Below are 21,401 nucleotides of genomic sequence, written 5' to 3' on the forward strand. Positions count from 1 at the left end.
ACTGAAGCAGTACCCTCAATTTGACATATTTGTACCTTATTTACCCCAAAATGTTTAATACTAGTACTTTAAGGATACATATTACTACTAAGGTTATGTACATTTTTTATGGGTAGGTACAAAGTCATCGCTTTTTGAGTACCGTCATTCAGTGACAAGCTCTTGTACCCTTAAAGACACATTTTTTCTGAGCTTAACATGTTCAGTTACTAAAAAGGGCTGCCATATACATTCAACACTCATCAATAATGAACAAACACCATTAAGTTGGTTTGTCCCCTAACAGTAGCACACAATTCACACTATAAAACAATCAACTTGTCATTAAACATACATTTTACAAAGTCATTAACGCTGTTCTTAAAACAATAAAGACTCAAAGAGAAGCAAAAAATTGAATATTTCCTACTAATTCGTTAAATTGTACAGATTTAAATCAATATTACGCCAAATAATATTTTATTCTAAATCACCTTCACTCACCAGGTCAAATCTTTCCTCTGTCCCTTTAAAAATTGTTTATAATACGATATGGCTCCAAACGCTCTTAATGCACCTGATGTAACGTATAAGCAAGGACAAAGAAAAAGGTGTTATTGAGAATATGAAAAGTCCAGCCCCGATCTCCCTCAAATCCCTGTCACTCAGGAAACATGGCCTTCCTGCAAACAAGAGGTAGTATGGAACGGGACAAGGCCACAAGGGCAGGTAGTGGGCTGGAAGGATGTTTTTGTCATTGCTTTGGCCCCTGGTTGGCAGCACACACTCCATCCTCAGGAAAAGAGCCTGTGGAGGAAGTGAAGCTGACGTCACATCAGCACACTGTAGATCAGCACGTGCACAAAGACAAAGCTATCGGTATAGAGTCACGTAAACACGTGAAAACAGCTGGTCTTCATTTTATTGTGTTTCAACACCGTGATGGAGACATCGGCCTTTGATCTGTGTGGAAAATAAACACATTTCTCTGCAAAATTCTCCACTGAATCTATTTCATGGTTGCTACCTTTAAATCATATTGTGTAGGCAGACGTCCAATAATGACAGGGAAGCAATAACAGGATGTTTACAAAGATATTCACTTTAAGTGAACAAACCAAATGTAACCTGCTGATATTTAGCGACACATCACGTCTAATGTAAATCATGAGTTTTTTGTGTGTTTGTTTAATTCTGTGGATTGTGAGGTGCTTTACTCATGTAACTATTACAATGGCTTGTGTAAAGGACCCAGCTGCAGATGACATACAAACACTGGTGGTTTTTGACATTACATATTGTGGCGTTCAGACTCCCAAGCTTTGCTGTTATAATCAGTGAAGACACTGTTGGATGTACAATTTCCTCAGATCCGTTGGGAAATGGCTATCACAGATGTCTTGGCTGCCACTGATATTTCAACTGCCATTAATGCATGTAAAGGTAGTGTATGAAAGAACCATAATTGAGATTCACCTCTGTGAATTAGTTTGAATTGAATATTGGTGTTTTCTTATTGAAATGTTGTTTGTTTTTTAGTCTGAATTTTGTCAGAATTTGCACTGATGTTCAGCCTTTTTTTATTTGACTTCCACAGCAAAGGATTCTTTCAGCCCAAGGACATTTTTCGCCACAGTAGGTTTGTCAAAGAAGTCTCCACGTGAGATAGAGAAGATCTTTAAAATGTTGGACCAGGACAAGAGTGGTTTCATCGAACAGGATGAGTTACAGTTGAGTAATTTACTTTTTTCATAAGTTTATATGGCAGCTAGAGCTACTGAAAACTGTTAAATTAGAGATGATATTAGTGCACAATCCTGTGATACACTGTAAAACCGAACAGTGAAATTAATTAAATGAAATGAGTTTGTTTCACTCAAATAATAATGAAAGTTCATTGTACTTAATAGAAAAAAAAGTTGCATGAACTCAAAATTTCATTGTAGTAAGCTGAACTTAATATGATTGAGTTGATGTTGTGTTATTCAGAGGGGTTCTGTTATGTTAGTTTTGTAGAGTAGAGCCTGTGGTTAGGTTGAGGATGAGCTGCAAAACATTTAAGACCACATGTTGTTTGATTACATATATGCAAGTATGTAATGACAGTCTCTCTGATAGTTATAATAGCATGTGTTATTTGCTATGTAACATTTAACCAAGATCTGAATGTGATGTTTATGTAAATTAACTGTATGTAATTAACATTATGATGAGTTGGGAAAGGGATGCTGGTGACGGGATTGTTAGTGAGAGACACCTGTGCACCACACTGGCCTTGATCCGCTTCCATGGCTCTCAGCCCCGCCCCACTTGTCACAAAAATTTTAAGTTCTACCAACTTTTAAAAAATTAGTTAGTTTACTTAAATGTTTTGAGTATTCGGAACTTATTGGGTTTTACAGTGTATGTTATAGATAATATTTAGTCATTCAGCACATTACACATCAAATAAACTATTTTATTGAAATTGAGTTGATTTGAATCGAAACAGTCAATTGTTAATTCATTTTCAATACCAGCGATAACTGATATGCAAAATGGTGGCAGTTGTTTGTGTATCAGTATCAACATGACCTTTTTATTCCTTAATTACACAGACATTTCAAACGAATACTCTCCATGTGATTACTTATTGTATTGTAACTCATTTTCCAGGTTGTTTCTACAAAACTTCTCAAAAGGGGCTCGTGCTCTTACAGCAGCTGAAACCAAGGCATTCCTCATGGCTGGAGACATGGATGGGGATGGGAAGATTGGATGGGAAGGTTGGTATATATCCTCAAATACTTTATAAATATGTATAAATGTAAGAGATTAATCTACATTTCCTTATTTCCTGTAGAATTTTCAGCCCTTGTTAACGCTTCCTGAGACCATGCTGGGACTGTCAAACAAAGAAAAAAGCTGAGTTTTGCCACTGGGATCTTGTCAGTAGTTTTGAATTGTGAAGGATTGTGCTCTGTCTTGTATGTTTTACTGTAATGTTCTTGTTTGAGCTTAGAAAGCATAATACAAAATAAACATGTTCAAACAATATTTCTTGCATAATCATTGTTGCAAATAAGTCATCCTGAATATCCATCTATTACCACTTCAGTCATATCCGACTCTTGGTGATTCTATGGCCAAACCCGAGAGACTGTCCATGAATTTTCTTGGCAATGTTTTTTCTGGAGTAGGTTGCCAGGTCTTCCCCAACCCTTCTCATTACATGGTTTGGGACTCGCGCACACGCATTCACACCTACAGCCAATTTGGCATGTCCATTCCACCTAACTTGCATGTATTTGGACTGTGTAGGGGGAATCCAGAGCACCTGGAGGAAACACTCCCTGACACAGGGATAACAAACTCTGATAACCTTGAACCTGAGACCTTCTTGCTGTGAGGCGAAAAGCCACCATGCCATCTTGAATATATGTTGCCTATAAAGTGAATTATTCAGCATTATGCATGATTATGCATGCTGGTGACAAACATTAACTTTAATTATAATATTATCATCCAAACTTAAATAGCTGTTGAGTAAACATGTGAACACAATAAAATCACAATGATATGTAAAATACACTTCTTTTTCATCATTTTGTGCATTGGTTATCAGTGTTGAATACAAATATTTATTTGTGTAACCTACTTCAGAAACAAAATCTTAAGTGTTTCATCGTATTTGCTTGTAATCTGAAACGCTCCTGTCCAAGCCCCCAGCTGTCCCAGAATCTGCTTAGCATCATCTTGCATGTAGAATATATATAGTACAGAGGCTGTAAATGGGTTCTCACCCCCCTCTCTCTTCCCAAAGAAAAAAAACAACATTAAAAAAAAAAAATGGTACAAAATATCTGAAAGGAATATTAATGGAATTAAAGTAATAATAATAATAATAAAAAAACTGTTATGGAAACCTAATGACAACAACACATATAAAAGAATAAATAATTTAATCATATGGATATAGGAACTTTATAAATAAATAAATAATTAAATAAATAAATAGACTGCAAAATGGGAATTTCATTTTATCCAGAATAATCTTATGTGCTTCCTTCTACAGGGATTTTCTGTTGATTCCAAACTATGATTGGACAAGGCTGAAAACGGGCAAAATACGAAAAACGATTTAAAAATGAGAAATTAAATGACATTACGCACAGTTTCATGCACACACTGATGCGCGCCAGGATGTCCCTCCTATTTTTCCCATAAGGACTCAGAGCATCCACTTTTGAAAGGATAAAAATAGGGCTATATGACTAGTGGACACATTTTTTCGAAACTTTACCCAACCTAAGCAAATGGTGTCCGTTACAACCCCAGATACAAAAGTATAAAAGCCGGACCCATGGGTGCTTTGGGTAGTCGTCACACATCTGTGGAACAGTTGCCAGCGCAGCGCAAAGGTGAGTTTACCGGATAGACCATGAGGATCATACACCAGGGCTCGGTGAATTTCTCTAATCACCATGGAATATGATAACGAAAAATGGAGGAACAAAATAAGGATGTAAACGGACTTGCAGCAGGACTGATAACGCGATAATACACCAATCTCTTCACTTATCCAAACCAAGGACCTGCTACTTTCTGAGATGTTGGATGAGCTTGCAATGATCCATTTTTTTTTTATTATTTTTTTTTTTTTAATGATTCGGTTTTTCGTTAGGCTGGCATTGTCTCACAGAGATCATATTTTGACTGTAGGAACAAGTTTAACTGTAATGGGAGAGTTGACAGTTAATTTGTGTTTGGTGGATCAGCTTCATGTCTGCTTTGCAAGGAGTTATTAAAGGGGTTTAGACTAAATGTTCCAGTTTTTTCCAAATTGAATGTCAAAAGGTTTAAGCATCTTAATGTATCATCATCTTATGTGGGTCTTATTTCCAGATAAATCAAAATGGCATTTGCAGGAATTCTCAAGGACGATGATGTGGCTGCAGCCCTTAAGGAATGCGCTGGTAAGACACATCTGCTATAGGTTAACTCTCCACAGAAAAACAATAGACTGTTGATTCATTTGTTGATTTTTAATGTATTTTCTGTGCAATTCCAGCTGCCGACTCCTTCAACTACAAGAGCTTCTTCGCTAAGGTCGGCCTGACCGCAAAGTCTCCCGAGGACATCAAGAAGGCCTTCTACGTCATCGACCAGGACAAGAGTGGCTTCATTGAGGAGGATGAGCTGAAGTATGAAAGCAATAGACTTGAACTAGTTCTTAAGCTAATAGTATTATAATACATGCCTATTACAGAATGTTTATTCTCTCACTTATGGAACATTTAGCAGTTTTCTCATTTACATTCTCCTCAATGTTCCCAGACTGTTCCTGCAGACCTTCTCTGCTAGCGCCAGGGCATTGACTGATGCTGAGACCAAGGCCTTCCTCTCAGCTGGTGACAGCGATGGTGACGGCAAAATCGGAGTTGATGGTACTTAACCTCATATTCATAATTTGTTTTTATGACTTTATAGTACTGAAGTGTCAAAACATTGGCAGTTCATGATTCTGGTGATGCAATCAAGCTTAAAAACTCTTGAAATGCTTTCTTGATAAACCCTAGAAAACTGATTTTCCATCTTACATTTATAGCTCTTGCTTTTGTTGCTACATTTATAGTTTTATGTGACTAACCAATAATAGACCTGCAGTAAAACTTCATGAAAGCACATCAATAATTATGTAGTTCTAACTTCATATATGAAGGCTAGTATACATTTTTGGATGATGTTAGTCAAGACCGAAGGTTATACCTCTAAACTTTTAGCTGCTCTTACTTATATGAATGAGATGTTAAAATGATCAGTTTCAGACTGTAATTGTTTTTTTTATCACTTTCTTTCCACAGAGTTTGCTTTGCTTGTAAAGGCCTAAGCATTCATGGACCCTTGTCTTTGGAACCAGAACTCTGCTTACCTATCATCTTTTTTATATTTATTTATGAATGCCCTGCAAACTCCTCTTTGCAAAGAACGCAACGCTCAATGTCTTGAAAAGCTATTTATTATTAATGTTGTTTCATTGCATTGTATTGTTCTGTAAAAAACCTTCTGTGTGCAAACTTACAACCTCTTTTGCACTTTAAGGAAATAAAAACACATTCGATTTAAAAACAATATTCTTGACTCAATATCTTACTCTGAGTGAAAAAATCCTATTGTTTTATTTCAAGTGTTCAAACTGCTATAAGAGTGTCTAGATATGAACAGTGGTGCATTAGCACAACCGAATCATGTATAAGAAGCACAGGCATTAACACTTTAGCAAGCTGTGTGAATGAGTAGGCCTATAGGCATATATTTAAAATGACAGAGGTATAAGCAGTTTTTGAATGTAAACAGGCAATGGCTTAGAGTGACTCCTGTCTAACACAGTTCACCATGAGGATTTGTACACATGCTCACTTAATGTCCTGATGATCAACAGGACTAATGAGCCTTGTGCAGGCATCACTTTCACTAAAAGATCTCAGTGACTGATTGAGCATGACATTTTATACTCAGATGAAGGTATCACACACAACATGACTGAAGCAAAGGAGAAGCTCACTTTCTTTACTTGAGTGTACTTTTAACACCACAGTTCTGTGTACTTGTTATACTAACTAAAGTATTCCTATATTCATAGGATTCAATTAAAATCTTTGCCTCTCTTTGCCAAAGAAAAAAGAGAAAAAAAGAAGAAGAAAGCTTATTCTCTAGTCTAATCATTATGCACATCAGATCTTATATAACTCATAGTAAATAATAATTCTGAATTCAAAATACGGTGTACATAGGAGTGTTACTAATATTTCATAAAAATCTTTGGTCCCACTTTATTAAGTGGCCTTAACTACTATGTACTTACACCAAAAAAATAAGTACAATGTACTAATTGGGTTCATATTGAATTGTAAAACTATTGAGGCAGGATACGGATAAGGCTAGGGAAAGCTTTGGTGGTATGGGTAGGTATAAGGGTAGGGGTAAGGGTTAAGGGATGGGTCAACAGTGTAATTATAAATTTAATTACAGAAACTAATTACAGATGTAATTACATGCAGGTGTTTTTAAAACAAAAGTACAATGTAAAAACATGTATGTACACAATACGTGCATTGTATCAAATGATTAATTCAAATGTAAGTAGTAGTTAAGGCCACTTAATATAAAGTTGGACCAAATCTTTTAATAACTCTTTTAAATGACACATTAGCTATTTTTAAACTAGCGTTTATTTCGTCTCTTTATTTACTTAATGATAACGTTAAGGAGTGCTGAAAGTGGGTTTTCATTTAAAAAAAAAAGAAGAAAAAATCATGTTTCAAAAAGTTTTTTTGAACATTTTAAATTCTATACGTAGTCTATTTATGCACACAATTTGAAATGTAATTAGAACAAAGAATCACTGTTTCCAATGCACATACTTATCATCATATTTAAATGGGAGTTTTAAATTAGAGATGTTATTAAAAAGACAATTAATATTCAGTAATGTCATCAATTTAACTGCACTGACAAACAAGATTTTAACTGAATTGAGCTGAATTATGACACTAACTTTACAACATTGGAGCTCAATAATGTCTTCTGTAGAGCGGCTTTACCGCTGAAATGGAAGATGTTTATAATTGATGTAAATTTTTTTTGATGTTATTTTCATGTAGGCCTATAGCTGCTTTGTATTGTCTAAATGTGACTTGGCTTTGAAATGATTTAGACTTGGGATAAGTAACCCAAGGCTTATGTCATTAACTGTCAAAACTGTCAATAAAAATCTCATTATCACACACAACAGCAAAAAAGAGAGCCATAATCATCTTTATTGTAGAACACAGCCTATAGGCTAACTGTTTTTGCATAGATTAAATATAATATAGCCTAATTTTCAGTAAACTGCTAAATAGAAGCAAATAAAAGCCTCTCCCTAAACAACGTCCAAGTTTTAGACACATTTTTATCATAAGCCTGATTAAGTCAATTAGCTGTCTATTTTATGACTTTAAAATCAAACGTGACGCTGGCAAGAGAAGCACACATCCTTAGGATAGATGCAAAAGAAAGAAGCGAGAACCGAAAGCTGAAATCACTGGCTATATGTTCGTGTCACACAAACACACTTTAAAAGCTCTCTCATCTATGAGTTTGCATTTACCTTACATTTCCAAAGCACACAGTAGGCTATCGACTGAAAAGTCAGTATTATGGGTTCGTTTGTGATTCATGCGCTCCTCTTGAGACTCCGAAGCGTGTGAGATGATTTGCCTCAGTTAGGCTACTGTACGCCACAGCGTACTTAGTTTCTCTCAGGCAATATGACCTTAACGCTTGCCGCTCATCGTCAGATTCATACTACAGAGGGCTTTCATCCATATCAGCATCGTATATTATTAGCCGGCGCGATATTAAGGACTTATACATAAGCATCCTCATATAAATAGAATAGCCTGACTACTGGACGAGTTTTTCAACCAACCTCCTCCCATGCGGTGTCCATTACATTATGCCTTATATTTCGGTTGAGTAGTGGTATATAAGGTGGAAGCCACAGAGTTGGTGCTCACTGCAGTAGCCAATTTCATCCTTGCGAATCCAACCCTAAACCCTAAAGACAACCAGAGGTGAGTGTCTTCACAGATGAAACTACACGAGCTCTTGCTACGAAGGAAGAAAAACTTCGAGCAACAACGGCCGTACGACTTCGGGCTGATCCGGAGAGGATGGTTTGACGTATTAAATCTTGGCCACCTGGAGTGGGAATAATTTGTGTCTTGGAGTTTGGACGTGTTTGGATGTCGCTCTTTATTAAGCGGTTTGATTACGCCAGAACTGGGTGGGATTTATCATAACACACTCTGTTGTTAAAGACATATGCAATTAATATGACTGCCGTTGATTATTTACCAAGCATATGGAAGCAAATCAATTCTGATGATCTGTGTGTCTGGAGTATTATAAAGCTGAAATGACATGTTTAAGCTATATATTTATGTATAACTTCAAATTAATGTATATATCTCCATTTAAAATGAACCCCTCTGCCATTTTTTAGGCTAATCATGGCATTCGCTGGAATTCTGAATGAGGCTGACATCACTGCAGCCCTGCAGGCCTGCCAAGGTAACCTGCATGTTTCTGGACCGTCCCATTGACCTACAACCTAAAGCGAGAACATCAATTTCATGTCGTTCCAAACCCACTTGACTTTCTTTTTTGGGTGGAACAAAAAGCAGAATGTTAGGGACTGACAGTCTCAGTCACTATTCACTTTCATGTATGGACAAAGAAGCATTGAAAGTGAGTGGTGACTGAGACTGTCATTCTGCCTAACATCTCCTTCTGTGCTCCACGGAAGAAAGTTGTGTGGATTTGGAACAACATGAGGGTGAGTAAATGATGACTAAATGATGATTCAAGGCCCTTAAATCAAATGTTCTTCTTAGTCCTTCTAACCATTTATGTCCACCATCATGTTAAAAACCTGATGAAATTACTTTCCAGCTGCTGACTCCTTCAACTACAAGGACTTCTTCGCCAAGGTTGGCCTGTCCGCCAAGAGTCCTGATGACATCAAGAAGGCCTTTGCTGTCATTGACCAGGACAAGAGCGGCTTCATTGAGGAGGATGAGCTCAAGTAAGTCAAAAATCACTTTTTTAAGTAAGTCTTAAATCACTTATTACTTTTTCAAACCCTGGAACAGTTCTTGGGGTTGATTGTTTGCTTGTGCTCTTCAGACTGTTCCTGCAGAACTTCTCTGCTGGTGCCAGGGCACTCACTGATGCAGAGACAAAGGTTTTCTTGAAAGCCGGAGACTCTGATGGTGATGGCAAGATTGGAGTTGATGGTGAGGAATTTGCTTCTTTATAAATCCATAATTGCTTACATATAATTCCAGCCGCTCTACAGTGTCTTCTGATTCATTGTTTCTCCTTAATTCCTTAATTTTACAGAGTTCGCCGCCTTGGTCAAGGCATAAATGGCACCTGACCAACAACTTTTGCTGACAACCAGTATCGTAGCCTGAGATCTCCACTTTTTTTATCTCGGTGGCTGATTTTTATACACAATTCTGACTGTCCACTCCCATGCTGCACTTCGTTCACAATGACTGTCAATGCCACACGGTCTTTCGCATTGTAGATATGAATGGTGGTTTCTGTAAAATCTTTGATCCCGTTTTTGGGAAAGGACAATGAGAAAATAAATACTATTTTTCATTTTTGAGTCTTTGTCTTTTTATTGTGTGAATAGCTATATTACAACAGAGACTTCAAAGATTTTCCTATGTGTTTACATAACCCACAACTTGAGGATACTTCAACGTTTTGCTCTACAATGTAACTACACACACTGACACCCCAAAAGTTCTTATCAAGTTACTTATTGGAAACATATGTTTTTAAAAATAAACATAACAACTTCAAAATTTGCATTTTGTGTAGTTGTATGTAGTTTATGTTGTAGAACAAAATATTTAATTATCGTCAAATGTTCAAGTTTACCACAGACCTGATTTCACTCATGAATTGAATCCCATTATAAAAACCCTTAGGAAAATCTTGAGGGAACCACTGTGTTTTGACGTCATCTCTGCAGCACTCTATTCACCATTATAGCTTTAGCTACTTTCTGTAAGATGGGCACATTTGCAGTGGCTTTGTGAGGATCAGGAAGACTAATTAAGGCCGATTCACACCACACAGACAAACAGCAACAACACATTTTTGTGGGTTTTGTCGGATCAGTGTTACCCTTGTTGCCATCTGTTGGAGCTAGTTTGTTTTCACCTGACTGACCATGTTCAATCAGTGTTTGTTGGTGTCTGTTGGGGCAGTGTGAAAATGAATTCTAAATCCAACTGCCAACTTGTTTGTTGGCGTTTGTCTGTGTGGTGTGAATTGGCCCTTCGCCTGGAGTTTGATTGACAGGTGATCTAACCAATCATAACGCCGAATCCGCCAATTTGTACGACAAAGCAGTCAGGAGTTAGAAGATTAACCTCTACTTGAACTTGAAAAATGGTGTGTATTGATGTCTTTCCGGTTTTAAAACAACTTTCCTTCTCTTTCCTTCTTTCCTTCTCCCTTCATTCATGTTTATTTGATGCTATAAATTAAATAGTAAGAAGAGATGATTGGTTCACGAGCCTCTTGAGCTGAGGCGCTACAGCAATCTGACACATTAAAGAGCCACAAAACGGTTTTTATTGTTCAAATTTCTTTAAAAAATTACACAGTTTGAAAGCTGGGACTTTGTTTAATATCATAAGTAACCTGCTCTGTCTTGTCTGTCGACGTGTTGTCAGTGTCCTCTTTGCTCCGTGATGTATTTTTCACTCTGTGTGCCGTGACAGCGCCATGGCTTGTCGACAAAGCAACAGGGTCCTTTGCGAAGGGTCAATTGGCCCTAAAAGATGGCTTTGTAAATACTATAGAATAGAAAGGTTTAGTACATTTTAGAAGATTTCAAAGTTGCTTTTATTTTTTTTACTTATTGTGACATAATGTATATCTGAGTGAAACAGCTTCTCAAACAAGAAAAAATGTAGGGCGGGGCTTGATTTTGTCCATCGTGAATTGATTGGATCGTTGGATCATTGTGGTTTGCTATTTCTGTGATCTCATGTGAGTGACAGGTTGACCCACCCTTGAGAAGAGAAGAGAAGAGAAGAGAAGAGAAGAGAAGAGAAGAGAAGAGAAGAGAAGAGAAGAGAAGAGAAGACAAGAGAAGACAAGAGAAGAGAAGAGAAGAGAAGAGAAGAGAAGAGAAGAGAAGAGAAGAGGGGAAGTGATTTTGATTAAAGTTGAGCACAGATAAATAATTTATTATAAATACTGCTATATTCCATTCCATAAAAAATAAGAATTGTCCATTTTGATTTCATGGTGACTTTAAAAAGCATATGCACAGTATGAACTGAACTGAGGTATCATATGTATCTTGAAGTACAATGTGGCTGCCATTAGGTGGTGTCTGGTGCCACATTTTATATGCCACACATTCTAGCAGCATCTCTGCTGTATAAACCTTTTTTTTTTTTTTTTTTTTGCAAAAATTGTACTAAAGAGTTTATTTAGAATTTTTTTTAACATTTTTCTTTTGTTTTATTTTTAATTTCTCATTAATGTCAACTACAGACTCAACAAAACACAGCAGAAGACATGTTGGCTGTACTGTACCAACAAATTAGAGAATGTAAATGGATAGATCGCTATGCCGTAACACTACCAGTCAGTTCAGTACATTAGAGTGTATTGGTTTGTTGGCTGGGTGGCTCCGATGTCTTGTCTTCCCCTTTCAATGACAGGCCAAAGGCAATCGGTAATGCCATTTCTTCATCACTTTCCTACAGATTACTACATGTCTGCATAATTATCATCAAACATCTTTAAGCAAGAAACACCTTTTTATTTGATGCATTATATTAAAATATATAAAAATATGGATTTTGATATATGCTTTTTTTATGGACATTGAGTATTATTTAGTTTCTCACATAATAAGTTTCAGCAGGTTGTCCATTATCTTTGCTGTACATATTTACTTTGAATTCTAACTAACTTTCCTGAACAGCAAACGATGCAGAACATTCTTTGTCTGTAAGATCAATCATTACTCTGTCAGATATCGTGACAAAGTAAGAGAAAAGTGTCAAGTTGCATGAGTAGATGATTAGTCTCAGTGTAAGTGGATTGGACTCCTGACTACTCATTTAAAGCTAAGACAAAGTGAATCTCATTAAATTTAAAGCTGTATTTAAGTTGTCAAACGAACCTGGCAATAAATCAGGCATAAGAATCTGAGTGAGCATGCATAATTGTGAAACAGCAAAACATCAGCATCAAATACTGTATCTTACAGTATTGTTATTGATTAACTGGTACGGAGTGCAAAATAGGTGATGATGTTAACTACATCTTGTGAAACAGATCAAAGGTAATTCACACAGCAGAGGTCAAACAGTTCATAAGCAATGCCTGTGCAGATGGGTCATTCCACAAAAGGGTGACCTTTTCCATTTTGATAAGAAGATTTTATGCATCATGTACATTTTAAGATGTTAAAACATTCTGTTGAAAAATGCAGTTAAGTGTTAATAAATCGCATCTCAAGTTAAATATGACAATTGTAAAATGTGTTGTGATATATAGCTATCCGTTAAAAAAGTAACAGATTTAACAGTTTAACAATGTAATGCTGATCATTTATACAAATATCCAGTGTTCAGTAATTAGTTTTTACAGTATAACAGGACTAACTATAACAGGTGTTCCTGCACTCAACCAGTAGTGCTAGCAACACCAAAGTCATGGGTTTGAATCCCAGGCAATGCATGTAAAATGTGTACCATGAATTCGCTATAAAGTTTAAAAATGACAAAGTAATAAAAAATGAAGACACTTAATTGAAAAAAGAATAATGATGTCTTTATTTTTATTTAATATTATTTATGGAACTGTACATCACTTTAACAAGGTTATGTGTTAATATCATAATAAGGGTACCACAAATGTCCAATATAAATAAAAATATACATCTTATTTATGTATGTAAATGTATAGTGAGACATAAAATTGATTACAAAAATGTCTAAAGCACAGCAAAATGTGTGTGTGTGTGTGTGTGTGTGTGTATATATATATATATATATATTCTTTATATATTAGATCCAACATAAATATATAACAATAGCATGCATAAATGTGTTTGTTTGTTGTTTGTTTAACCAGCAAGAATGACATGTTGTAAATGTGTTTACAATGTCTAACAAACAACAAATGTGGGGGGAAAACATTTTATTGGTAAAGTCATTGTTTAAACATATTTAATGTCTATATAGTTTAGGTCCAGTATAAATATAAAACAATAATAAGCTTAAATGTATATACATTATGTATTTACAAATAAATATACATATTATTTGTTTGTTTGTGTGTGTGTGTGTGTCCAATGAGAATGAGACATTAGAAATGTGTTTATAAAAATGTCTAAAAAACATTTTATTGGTAAAATAGTTGGTTACACATATTTTAATTGCTTTATATATAAATTTGTCCAGTATAAATATAGAACACTATGTATATCATTTTTTATTTATTTGTTTGTTTGTTTGGGTGTCCAATGAGAATGAGACGTTTAATGTTTGTTTTAAGTCTAACAAAAGTGGTTTCATTCTTAAAGTAGGCCTAATTGTTGTTTACTGATACATTCAGAGAAACAACAGGCAGGCTTGTGATAAAAGTGACACACACACACACACACACACAAACACGGGCGCGCGCGGAGCGTTTCTTTCCAAGAACGCACTATTAGGGCGAAGTGCAGGTGTGTGCATTCGGTCTGAGGCTCATTTAAATAGTAAAGGATAATTAGTTAGGCAAGAAATTCAAGTCGAGCTGTGCAACACGAATTTGATACACGGACAGGTAACCCAAGCATCTCTCATTGTCCGTCCCATTAGCATATACATATATATAAGTTGTCAGTGGATGTGAGGCGCCATCACACAGCCTTACCTCTACTCTGGATCAGCGCGAGGAGAACTCTTCACAGGTCAGATGCTGCTTTCCGCTTACCATCAATATAAACATATATAAACTGATCATATGTTTATAAGCGTTAGTCCTGGCTATCCTTGGGGTGGTTTGGATTTTTACTGATTTAATTTAAATTTTAAATTTTAAAGTGATCTTTTTCAGCAAATAGATAGTAGACTAGAATGAGCATGTAGACAAAATAACATTTTAGAAAGTGAATGATTTTAAAATGTTACAAATTATTTGCCTTTTATATAAGGCTCTTATTTCTGTCCATTTTGAATAATTGAATTAATTTAAATCTACTTCAAATGTGTGTGTGTGTGTGTGTGTTCACAAACTGTTCAAATATATAAATAATAGATTCATAAAGAGTATAAAATCTAAAAAAGAGATTTTTCTTTTCCTCCAACAGTTTGAATATGTCACTTACTTCCATCCTCTCAGCTGAAGCCATTGAAAATGCTGTCAAAGACTGCCAAGGTATAACAAAGAGAAACCAAATGTACTGAATAATGTAATAATCCTAATAAATAATAATAATAACAATAATAATAAAATAAATTGTAATTCTATCTCATGTTGAGATGATCACATATGCTTTTCTCCAACAGCTCCAGACTCCTTTTGTTATAAAAAGTTCTTCCAACTTTGTGGCTTGAGCCAGAAAAGTCCCCAAGAGGTGAAGGATGTCTTCCGTATCATAGATGAGGATAACAGTGGATTTATTGAGGAGGCTGAGCTCAAGTATGTCATTTTGGCTGGTACTGAATTCATGTAACACATCACAAATAATGTGATATGATTTCAACGTTTGCTAGTGCTCTAAACTCCACAAAATGTACATATACAAAGCCATAGACTATGTTGATGTACTTTCATGTTACTCGAAGCACAATTCCTAATGGTTTTATGATTTCAATATGCTGCCTAGTTGTTCAGGGTGATCAGAGAAAGCGCTTCTAATGCTAAAATACTATGCTCGCAATAGACATGCATGAAATCCGGAGCTTAAAGAGAATTACTTTCATTTAAGCTTTACATTAAATGTTCATGTCTTACCTGATAATACCAGAGTTCCATTTAAACTAAGTCCTTTTCAAATGTAATCCATGGAGATGCTGTCATTATGTTTTTTCTGTCCCTGCTTTAAGTGATCTGCATTATGTAATGACATCAGCAGAGCTAGAACTCAGGGCTGAAGAGATGACATTCAGTCCTTTGAAGCTTTCATTTTTAGCTCACATTTTAGCCAGAACTGGGGAAAGAGATCATATTTGATCAGTTGATTGATGAGTTCTGCATAGAAGAAGATCTGAAATGGGTTAAAATGCAGAGCTTCAGTGACGAACGCTATGCAGCACTTCATTCTTCTCATCAATGGATTTGTGTGCATCAGGTTCTTTCTCCAGCGATTTTTCCCGGGGGCACGAACCCTGACAGAAAAGGAGATTAAAAGCCTCCTTACAGCCGCAGATGATGATAGCGATGGCCGGATTGGAGTAGACGGTACTGTTTTTTCATTGTTTCTTTGTTTTCATTGATTCTTTGCAGTTTTATGCATCTAAATGGTTTACCATTGTGTATGCACAGTTAATAAGATTTCAGATTTTTATGGGAAAAGGGAGTATTTATTTTACATTGTAGATGTTTCTGTTATATTATGTCCTTTGCTTGATCTCTATTATGTCATTTCTCTGATCATTACTGTGACACCAAGAGCTAAGATTGAATATCTGTTTTAGATCATGGAAACTCTAGTGAAAAAAAATCTACAACTGCATTGCATAAGAGGATCAAAGATCAGGGTCATCTCAAATTATTATTTCAAGCCTGAGTAACAGTCACGCACGGTCTGAGACATTACAAAGTCTGAAAGCAGCATGTAAATGACTGAGAAAGAGAGTTCACAGTAAAATGTTCTTCTTGTTTTAGCCTTATTCATTAATTAGTGTTCATAAATTAGTCTATTATAATATTATTGTCAAAATAAATTGATGTTCCTCCTCCTCTACAGAGTTCCAGACTATGGTGTTATCCTGAAAGATGACTGGAGCCCTCAGCTATAAGCACTGCAACCTCATCTTTCATTTGACTTTTACACTTGATTCTTTTCAAAATAAGAATCAGTACATAATGTGCTTGACTTTTGCATACATGTGTCTGTTTTGTTGTCCAGTTCACCCCAAATGACCAATGACAAAACTGTTCAGGGAAAATAAAATAAAGTCACTAAACTGATGCATCTTGTTTATTGTGTTTTATATAAATCTGTAATTTGAGATATACTTAGATATAATCTCAGTATATATATATATATATATATATATATTAGATATAGTTGAGATATACTCCGTGATTTGAGATTTTTTTGTGGATTCTGTTCACATACAAGTTAACTTTTCAATACAAGACAACCATCTGCATGTGACTGTGCATGAACTTTTAACTCTGTAAGACATTATTTCTACTGTCTGGTGTTAAGCTTTGACCTACAGTTTATTCATCTGTGTTACATAAGCACAAAACAAAGAAAATGCACATTTACTTTTGTACACAGTGCATCTAAAAAAAGTGAGCTCAATTATATAGACTTTTATCCCTTAAAACTCATCTTTGATCACCAAAATGTTTTTTCCTTTGATTTTTTTTTTTATTTAAATGCCTTAAAGTAACCTTACACTTTTGCTTCATTTAGTATATGCAGATCTATGAATATGCTAATTAGCCCCGCCCCCAATCACTCGCATGAGCTCAGAGATCCACTTGGTCAACATATAATAAATGCCGCACAATCTCATCGCGTTTTACAACATTGGGACTAGTGCTGCACAAATCACGCTTAAACGATTTAGCTTAGTTCGATTATGAAATCGCAAAGGCTGCGATTATTTTTTTATGCTAAATTATGGATTTTATCTGCTTGTCAATTAAGTATGGCTCCAATCTATGTGAAAGCTCACATTTGAGTATTTGAGTCACTTATAATGTGCATTTGAAAAAGCAACATGCCAAAAAAAACCCATCTTACCAGACATGAGAAGCATTTATTAACATCTTGTCCAACAAAAGACAACATTTAATAACATTTTTACTCAAAACTCAATTCATAACGACAGTTGGGCATAAATCTGTGAGACAATGTGGCTTCTTACACAGAACAAGGCAGTCGTGTGTTTATTAGTTATATTTAATCAGTCAAAACATTTCAATCTTCTGTGTATTCAGCTACAGCGCTAGTATGATGACTTCTACTACAGGGCATAGGGCACGGGAAAGAGCGCCCTCTGGCTTTCAGATGGAGAAGCATTTACTACTGATCACAGAGCCGTACAGCTCTGACAAGCTGCGCATAAAATAATCCCCAGCCTTTGCCAAATCGTGTGCGGTTTAATTGCAATTAATCGTGTAGCCCTACATCGGGCACATAACGGTAATTAATATGATTAGCCTTTTGCTTGACTATGTCATCAAACAGCTGATAATGTGTTGATAATGTTACACGACTCCCTTGTTTCAGAGCAGGCATAGCTAAAGCCTGCCAGCAAGTTGAAGTGATTGGCTACAAGATAGTTTGTGACGTCAGAAACACCAGCGATTTCAAACCGCGTTCATGAAACTGTCTAGATTAGTGCAGTTTTAAAGACAAAATACTCAGCAATGGTGTTGCCTTATGAATTTGCACATGGTTTGTCTTAAAGCATATTAAAAAGACCACATAGATGTATAAACAACATTAACACCACAGGGGGACTTTAACAACCTACAAACGGTGAACTAAAGATCAAGTTTAATCTTACACATTTTGCAATTATATGACAATTATATGGCTGTAAAGAGTGTATAGGGCTATGGGAGATTGTTTTTAAAAAATGATGTTATTAGAATAAATTACAGAATAAATTAATCTCCGATCATTTGTGAACAGAACTTGCAGTCCTTCTCAAACATGTGGTTCAACTAACAGTGTGTATGGAGATTGCATAGAATCTGGTATAGCTTTTAATCTAGTTATTATATTTGGTCCGTTGTTTATATTTACAAGCAGTGCATTTTATTCTTTTTTTCTAATCAATAAATACATAATAGCTCACTGCAAAATATAAACCTTTAAATCCTAGATGTAACCAAAGCCTTAAAACAAGGGAGTTCAAATGTAAAGCAGACTAAGTAGGCACAAAAGGTACAGACATTGAGAGCAGGTGTAAGTTTCAGTGAAGAGGGCCTCTCAATACTGAATGGCAAGGATATCCCGCTCAGGTTACGGCTTAGCCCATTAGAACAATGGAATTGAAAATGGCGCATCAATCCTGGCTTCTGATTATCCCCTTTCTGCGCTGAAGCCAAAGAGCAAAATGAGCCAGGCAAACATGTGCCTTAATGGCATCAGATCCACTGAAATAATCCCAGTGAGCATGGCTCAATATGTTAGATTTAACAAACGACTAATGGCGGAGCTTATACAGCAGTTATAGAATTGAAGAATTGTAAAAAGAATTGTACATTGTTGACTACTATTTTGAAGTGTTGTATAATGAAAATGGAAGTGAAGAGCAAACGAGATAGATGAAGTTTGCTACTTCAGTCTCGTGTGATTCATTACTTAATAACTGACAGACATCACACAAACCTCGGTCACATGTTGAAATATAACAATGTTAGGATTGTTTAACTTCCAACTTTCCATTTACAAGCATATGTAACCACTGGACTGGTGTGTTACTAAACTGAACCAACATGCAAAACTTTTGCTAAAGTACTGCGGACTGCGCCCTGGATGCTATGGACAATATGGCTGCTTTGCCAGTGCCCACGGGCAAGATGGCCTCCCCCTCGGTGCGTAAGGATGCAGGGGGCGTTCCAGCCACTGAGTCCGCTCCAGAATCCGCTCCAACCAGTGAACCATCACCTCATCCTCAGAAGAGGAGGAGGAGGAGGAGGAAGAAGGCGTCCTCCTCTTCTCAAGACACAGACGCCCTTCAAGAGACCGCTGTGGGTCTGGAGACCATTCCAGTGGTCTCTCCTGCGCCGCCCAAGCGCCTTGCCCTGCCGGCGCCACCTGTGCTCCTTGCCCTGCCGGCGCCACCTGTGCTCCTTGCCCTGCCGGCGCCACCTGTGCTCCTTGCCCTGCCGGCGCCACCTGTGCTCCTTGCCCTGCCGGCGCCACCTGTGCTCCTTGCCCTGCCGGCGCCACCTGATCTCCTCGCCCTGCCGGCATCTACGGAGCTCCTCGCTCTGCCAGCGCCACCCAAGCTTCCAGCCCTGCCAGCGCCATCCAAGCTTCCAGCCCTGCCGGCGCCGCTCAAACGCCTTGCGCTGCCAGCGCCACTCAGGTGTCTTGCCCTGCCAGCTTCATCCACACGCCTGGCCCTGCCGGCTCCACTCGAACTCCTTGCCCAGGAACCTGCGACGGACCCCGCGGAAATCCCCAAGAACTTTTTTTGGGGGGGGGGCAGTATACCTGAGGGTGGGGAGCTTGTGGGTGGGGACCTTGCCCGACCACTGCTGGCATGGGCCTTTGAATTATTATGGCCACTAATGGACTCTGACCCGCTGGGGTCAACTATGGACTCTGTTCCGCAGTGGCCGTCCAAACCGCCTGACCTGCCGTGGCTGCCCAAGTCATCTGACCTGCCGTGGCTGCCCAAGCCGCCTGACCTGCCGAGGCTGCTCAAGGTCCCGGACCCGCCGTGGCTTCCTAACACCCCTGACCCGCCATGGCTGCCCGAGGCTCCTGACCCTCCATGGTTGCCCAAGCTCCTGGAATCTGCACTGGAGATCCGTTCCCGTTCCCCATTAGATCTCCAATGCACCCACCCCCCCTCCCTTATTGGTGTCCTCTACGGCGCGAGGACGCGCCTTCCGGGAGGGGGGCGCTATGTCACGATCACCGTCTGCCCCTGTCTAGTTCCGGACTCCATTTCCCATCATTCCCCTCGCCAGTCACATGTTCACTCTACACCAATCACCTGTCGCCACATAATGCACACACTCCTCACTAATCACCACACCCAGCTGCAGCTTGTTACCTGGACTATAAAGGACTTCCACTCACACCACCTCACCGCGAAGTATTGTTTCCCCAGTGTTCAATTCCGAGCGTTTCTATCTTGTCTGCCTTTCTGTTACCGTTGTTGCCTGTTCCTGTTTCTTGACCCATTGCTGCCTGTCCTGACCCTTGCCTGGTATACCGTTCTGTGTATGATATCCGCCTGCCTCGATCTACTGCCTGTTCCCTGACTACGATTCTGCCTGTTCCTTACTGTTCCTGTTTTGACCCTGCCTGTACGACCACTTACAGAAAGGATATTAAAGGATACATACACAGCAAAATCTCCAGAGTTAAATCAACTCTGCTCATAGTACATATGGTCCCTCTCTAAATAGTGTTAAAATAACACTAAAACAGAGTTAAAGTTAATGAGATAATTAAGCAATTAATTAAGTGATGATTGTGCATTAGTGATGAACACCTGCTGTTAACAAGCAGAATCACTGAAGAAAAGAGAAACACAAGAACTATAACTGACTTCAGTCACAGCCTTATTAATTGCTTAATTATATCATTAACTTTAACTCTGCTTCAGTGTTACTTTAACACTATTTAGAGAGGGCCCATATGTATTCTGAGCAGAGTTGATTTAACTCTGGGGATTTTACTGTGTGCCAAACTGTATGCCACTAAACACTGATTACGCATTGCTACACTTCAAGTACATGTATTTAATGGTTCTTTGTCTATTCATCACTGTTTCTTTTACAGTTTTTCTCAGTCGATTTGACACACTTCTCCAAACTCTCACTGCTCTCAAAACAATTAACACAGTAAGATTGTAAGTTTTCGTTCATTTCATACAAATTACAAATCACAACGACTATAAAAGGGGAAAGAAGGGGGATAGGAAGGA

At 37.5% G+C, this 21,401-nt stretch overlaps 4 protein-coding genes across 4 annotated transcripts; all 4 read left to right on the forward strand.

Annotated features, from left to right (window-relative positions):
- Positions 1–1,292: 1,292 nt before the first annotated feature.
- On the forward strand, positions 1,293–2,850 carry LOC137007372 (parvalbumin, thymic-like). Its single transcript, XM_067368760.1, has 4 exons — positions 1,293–1,422; positions 1,577–1,709; positions 2,635–2,744; positions 2,822–2,850. The coding sequence occupies exons 1-4, from the start codon at positions 1,362–1,364 to the stop codon at positions 2,848–2,850; spliced, it is 333 nt and encodes a 110-aa protein (XP_067224861.1). The 5' UTR covers positions 1,293–1,361.
- A 1,439-nt stretch (positions 2,851–4,289) lies between these two features.
- Positions 4,290–6,090, forward strand: pvalb2 (parvalbumin 2). The gene is made up of 5 exons (XM_067368733.1): positions 4,290–4,379; positions 4,864–4,934; positions 5,030–5,162; positions 5,296–5,405; positions 5,823–6,090. The coding sequence occupies exons 2-5, from the start codon at positions 4,874–4,876 to the stop codon at positions 5,846–5,848; spliced, it is 330 nt and encodes a 109-aa protein (XP_067224834.1). The 5' UTR covers positions 4,290–4,379; positions 4,864–4,873; the 3' UTR covers positions 5,849–6,090.
- Positions 6,091–8,487: 2,397 nt separating this feature from the next.
- LOC137007371 (parvalbumin alpha) lies at positions 8,488–10,173 on the forward strand. Its single transcript, XM_067368759.1, has 5 exons — positions 8,488–8,576; positions 9,008–9,075; positions 9,457–9,589; positions 9,691–9,800; positions 9,907–10,173. The coding sequence occupies exons 2-5, from the start codon at positions 9,015–9,017 to the stop codon at positions 9,930–9,932; spliced, it is 330 nt and encodes a 109-aa protein (XP_067224860.1). The 5' UTR covers positions 8,488–8,576; positions 9,008–9,014; the 3' UTR covers positions 9,933–10,173.
- Positions 10,174–14,334: 4,161 nt separating this feature from the next.
- Positions 14,335–16,718, forward strand: pvalb9 (parvalbumin 9). Its single transcript, XM_067369387.1, has 5 exons — positions 14,335–14,509; positions 14,909–14,976; positions 15,108–15,240; positions 15,893–16,002; positions 16,511–16,718. Exons 2-5 carry the CDS (start codon positions 14,916–14,918, stop codon positions 16,534–16,536), a joined length of 330 nt encoding a protein of 109 aa, XP_067225488.1. The 5' UTR covers positions 14,335–14,509; positions 14,909–14,915; the 3' UTR covers positions 16,537–16,718.
- Positions 16,719–21,401: the final 4,683 nt, after the last annotated feature.

This window comes from Chanodichthys erythropterus, chromosome 19 (assembly GCF_024489055.1).
Source record: "Chanodichthys erythropterus isolate Z2021 chromosome 19, ASM2448905v1, whole genome shotgun sequence".
Classification (NCBI taxonomy): Eukaryota; Metazoa; Chordata; class Actinopteri; order Cypriniformes; family Xenocyprididae; genus Chanodichthys; species Chanodichthys erythropterus.

Excerpts from the sequence above, each read along its gene's own strand:
- LOC137007372 (XM_067368760.1), top strand. The coding sequence starts at position 1,362 with ATGGCTATCACAGATGTCTTGGCTGCCACTGATATTTCAACTGCCATT. Across the intron at positions 1,423-1,576 it reads TGCCATTAATGCATGTAAAG|CAAAGGATTCTTTCAGCCCA; the intron begins GTAGTGTATGAA and ends TGACTTCCACAG. Across the intron at positions 2,745-2,821 it reads TGGGAAGATTGGATGGGAAG|AATTTTCAGCCCTTGTTAAC; the intron begins GTTGGTATATAT and ends TATTTCCTGTAG.
- pvalb2 (XM_067368733.1), top strand. The coding sequence starts at position 4,874 with ATGGCATTTGCAGGAATTCTCAAGGACGATGATGTGGCTGCAGCCCTT. Across the intron at positions 4,935-5,029 it reads AGCCCTTAAGGAATGCGCTG|CTGCCGACTCCTTCAACTAC; the intron begins GTAAGACACATC and ends GTGCAATTCCAG. Across the intron at positions 5,163-5,295 it reads ATTGAGGAGGATGAGCTGAA|ACTGTTCCTGCAGACCTTCT; the intron begins GTATGAAAGCAA and ends CAATGTTCCCAG.
- LOC137007371 (XM_067368759.1), top strand. The coding sequence starts at position 9,015 with ATGGCATTCGCTGGAATTCTGAATGAGGCTGACATCACTGCAGCCCTG. Across the intron at positions 9,590-9,690 it reads ATTGAGGAGGATGAGCTCAA|ACTGTTCCTGCAGAACTTCT; the intron begins GTAAGTCAAAAA and ends TGTGCTCTTCAG. Across the intron at positions 9,801-9,906 it reads TGGCAAGATTGGAGTTGATG|AGTTCGCCGCCTTGGTCAAG; the intron begins GTGAGGAATTTG and ends TTAATTTTACAG.
- pvalb9 (XM_067369387.1), top strand. The coding sequence starts at position 14,916 with ATGTCACTTACTTCCATCCTCTCAGCTGAAGCCATTGAAAATGCTGTC. Across the intron at positions 15,241-15,892 it reads ATTGAGGAGGCTGAGCTCAA|GTTCTTTCTCCAGCGATTTT; the intron begins GTATGTCATTTT and ends TGTGTGCATCAG. Across the intron at positions 16,003-16,510 it reads TGGCCGGATTGGAGTAGACG|AGTTCCAGACTATGGTGTTA; the intron begins GTACTGTTTTTT and ends CCTCCTCTACAG.